The sequence below is a fragment of the Leucopleurus acutus genome (genome assembly GCF_964270905.1).
Source record: "Leucopleurus acutus genome assembly, chromosome: 3".
Taxonomy (NCBI): domain Eukaryota; kingdom Metazoa; phylum Chordata; class Mammalia; order Artiodactyla; family Delphinidae; genus Leucopleurus; species Leucopleurus acutus.
Window position 1 is genome coordinate 107,446,382 of NC_139145.1, and position 3,757 is coordinate 107,450,138.

Consider the following 3,757-nt stretch of genomic DNA (forward strand, 5'->3'; position numbering starts at 1 on the left):
ATTTCAGTTTTAGGGTACAGGTCTAGAGGATAAAAAAGAAGCTCTTGAACTTAAACCTGCTAACACTACTGGTTTTCCTAATGATCAACTAATTATCACTCATGGAGAAAAATGAATTTACTCCCTCAAAGTAAAAAAAGACTAAAAGTTATCTTTTTTCTGCTGCCTTTAAATTAAAAACAAAAATTACAGGACAAAGTTTGCATTTCTTTTATAATGAATTACCGACAGATTCCTGACCCAGGAATCAAAAATTAAAATTCATAATTTGAAACCAAGAAAAAGCTAAATCACATACATATTTAATTAAGAAACTAATAATGCAATATTACCCAAATAAAAAGTAAGCACAGGGACTCCCCTGGTGGTGCAGTAGTTAAGAAGTTGCTTGCCAATGAACGGGACACGGGTTCGAGCCCTGGTCTGGGAAGATCCCACATGCCATGGAGCAACTAAGCCCGTGTGCCACAACTACTGAGCCTGTGCTATAGGGCCTGTGAGCCACAACTACTGAGCCCACGCTCTGCAGCAAGAGAAGCCACCACAATGAAAAGCCCGCGTGCTGCAACAAAGAGTAGGTCCCACTCACCGCAACTGGAGAAAACCAGAGTGCCGCAACAAAGACCCAATGCAAGTAAAAAAAAAAAAAAAAAATCCTAATCTAACACAGTCTATTCGTCCAAGATAACAGTGTGAATCTATGTATGTTCTCTTCCATCTCAATATGTCATGTAATGACAAGTTCAACAGCCAAGCAACCTCATCTTCTGGATGGACCAGTAAATTTGTACTGTCCATGTCTGCAGAGTCCTGCCCCCTTTCCAGCATACCTGTGAGTGGCCCTTATGAATAGTTTGGTTGGAGAAAGCAAAGTCTCCACTGTTAAAAGCTATGGAAGAGACTCTTAATTCAAACAGTATTAGGTTGGTGGATGAGGCAAATTGGAGCATGTAAAAAAAAAAAAAAACAAGCACATGCTCAATTATCATGTTCCATATTTCAGAGAAGAGGCATTAAGGATTTATGCTGTAAGTTTATTTACAAACATATCTAGGATGCTGAGTTCAAGAGTTTGATCCTTTTTTCAAAGAGACTGCACATCTTAAAATGCTCCTCTTCGTATCTGTGAATAAAAAATTAACGATATTAAAGAACCCATTCATTTAACAGAAATATGTAGTTTCATTAATATATTGTCTGTCCTTCAATTTATGACTGGTACATCAGAAAGCGTTTACAGTATCATGACTTTATTCATACTGATTTTCTTCATCATATGCACCAGAGTCTTCCCAAGTAATGGCTTGGATAAATCATTTCCCTTCTAAACTAAGACAATTAAAGTCTTTCTTTTCCAAAGTATATTTTGGGATTTATTCCAATCATCCCACAGAGATTCCTTTAGTGTTACTTTTGCTGAAAATTCTGATTATAATTTAACTAAATAAATCCTTTCTTCTCACTCAGGGAATCTGCTCATCTTGCTGCACACAAGATTCCTTCAGGTATACACTAATATACACTGCCCTCAAGACAGATTAGCATTAATCAGTTTACTAGAACTTTACCTGGTCAAGTACCTGAGCTCTGGAACGAGACTGCCTGGGTAAAAATTCTGGTCCACCATCACTAGCTATGGAACACTGGGCAACTTAATATTTTTTTTTTTTTTGGTCTCAGATCAGGTTAACATCATCCACCTCAGTCTTGCCTGGTAGCCAACCTGAGCTTATTAACGTAAAGTGTGCCTGACAAAGCGCAGCACTCAATAAACACTGGCTTTCACACAAAGATACATTTGTTTATAGGTTTAACCTGTCTCTCTCAATGCCACACCCACACTTAACTTCAGGAATTACAACACACAATACCGTATTTGTGATTTGGGGGGGGCATGGTAAGGAAAGAAAGGAAAAGAGGGGAAACCTCTGTGAAGATTAGAAATTCACTAATTATTTACCTGTCTCATGGATTATTTTTTAAGCAGTTGGTGTCTTACTATATAGAAAGGTGCAGCAAATCCAGACCCAAAGTACAGAGTCATCATAGCTAGTAACCGCCACTTGTTTTCCACTGAAAATGGTATATTCTGTTGGGAAAAAAAGAGAAAAGAAACTGAACTTCAAATCACCTGATTTTATAAATCAAAAATAAGTATACAGGAAACGCTATTTTTTCCATAATCAGGTTATATATATATGCCATATACCATAACACTTTTTTAAACACTACCTTTCAAATCCTATGACCTCCATCACACAAAACACTAGAAGGTAAAAAAAATACTCATCAACTCTACCCCTCTACACCCTTTCTCGGCCCATTAATACTAGGCTTCAGGTAACCCTCGGAGGGTGTTACTGCTAACTACCCGATTTAAACTATTTATACTTGAGGCTAAAACCAACTTCAATCAAGGGCGGTTAATACTAATTTCGTCAACTAGTTGGAGACTAGCCCCACACCACAGGCCCTCATATCCTCAACGTTTCAATGACTTTCACTTCGAGTTCGGTGACCTCTAGCTGGGCTTTAAGCCGCAATACCTGCAGCCAGGCGCTTCAGGGCCCTCCATATCTTGAAGGGCGGGGTGGGGCGCGAGGGGGAAATGGGGGAGCACTAAGGTGAGGTAAAGCCTCTGGCTTTACCTACTCATTCCTTTTCCCGACTACGGCGCGCAGCCAGGGTCCTGAACTTTCTCCCTGGTCCCTGGAGGAACTGGAATGCTAGTCGACGTCCCAGATCAAAATCCCGGCTTCCCAGCTCTCTCTCCACGGCCCTTAGGCGGCCTTGGAGTTCAGCCAGTCGCAGCCAAGTGCCCCCTGAGCCAGGCCCCTTCCATACTAACCTTCCCCGGACCCTCCTCATAGTGGCTCCTACGGACCACAGAGGTTGTGAACCTCCGGATGCTTTGTCCCAACATAGCGCTGTTGGAAGCCCTGCGAAAGGCGCAGAAACTGAAGGCGGAAGAAATGGCGGAAGCACACCCAGCACTCCTTTCCTCACGACCTTGTCCCTTGTGGGCAAGGACCGAAAGGGAAGATGGGAAATGGGGCAGAGCTCTCGGAACACGCGACAAAGCGGCGGCCCCCAAGGATTGTGGGAATTGTAGTTCAGAAAATCGTGGCGCCTTGTCGGCCCTGAAAGATTGTGGGAAATGTAGTCTCGCCCAGGTTCCGGTAGGATCAGAATATTCTTACCAGCAGTGTTTCTTCCAGACGTGAGTTCTTGTCGAGTTCTAGTCCGGGTTCTTGGTGCCTTTTTCTAGAACGATTTTACTGAAGTTAACGAAGCAGTTTCACCATGTGTGTTCTAGTTTATGGAAAAGGAAAATAAGCCTCTCCCTTTTCTTTTTTTTGTGACTATATGCTAAGTGTGTGATTTGCAGTACTACTTTGCCAGCGCTGCGAGAGATGTATATGCTCTTATCTCACCGGAAGGAAACGAAGCGTAAACACGAGTAACCAAATAATATGCAGTACAAAGGGTTTCAGAGAGAAAACTGAGTTGAAGTGCGAAGGGAAGGATTCCTGGAGATATAGAGAACTAAGTAGAACAGAAATAGGAAGAGAGGGAAGAGAAAACTCAAGGCCAGTATGAGTATGGCATGTTGGGAGTGTGGAAGAGAAAGCAGCCTCTGATTCGGAGCCAGCCTGGACCAGGAATGGATGTTCTCCTGCTGAACCTAAACAATTTAAGAGGACATGCACATCAAAGTTTCTCATGTCAGTGATGGCTCAAGGAAATAAGATCACTC

At 42.2% G+C, this 3,757-nt stretch overlaps 1 protein-coding gene across 1 annotated transcript; it reads right to left on the bottom strand.

Moving 5' to 3' along the window:
- Positions 1-1,013: 1,013 nt before the first annotated feature.
- Positions 1,014-3,023, bottom strand: COX7C (cytochrome c oxidase subunit 7C). Its single transcript, XM_082836345.1, has 3 exons — positions 2,849-3,023; positions 1,961-2,089; positions 1,014-1,123 (listed from the first exon to the last, which is right to left on the bottom strand). Exons 1-2 carry the CDS (start codon positions 2,921-2,923, stop codon positions 1,973-1,975), a joined length of 192 nt encoding a protein of 63 aa, XP_082692471.1. The 5' UTR covers positions 2,924-3,023; the 3' UTR covers positions 1,014-1,123; positions 1,961-1,972.
- Between the last annotated feature and the right edge of the window lie 734 nt (positions 3,024-3,757).

Coding starts and splice junctions, on each gene's coding strand:
- COX7C (XM_082836345.1), bottom strand. CDS start 2,923: ATGTTGGGACAAAGCATCCGGAGGTTCACAACCTCTGTGGTCCGTAGG. Junction 2,090..2,848: donor ATGAGGAGGGTCCGGGGAAG/GTTAGTATGGAA, acceptor TTTTCCCAACAG/AATATACCATTTTCAGTGGA.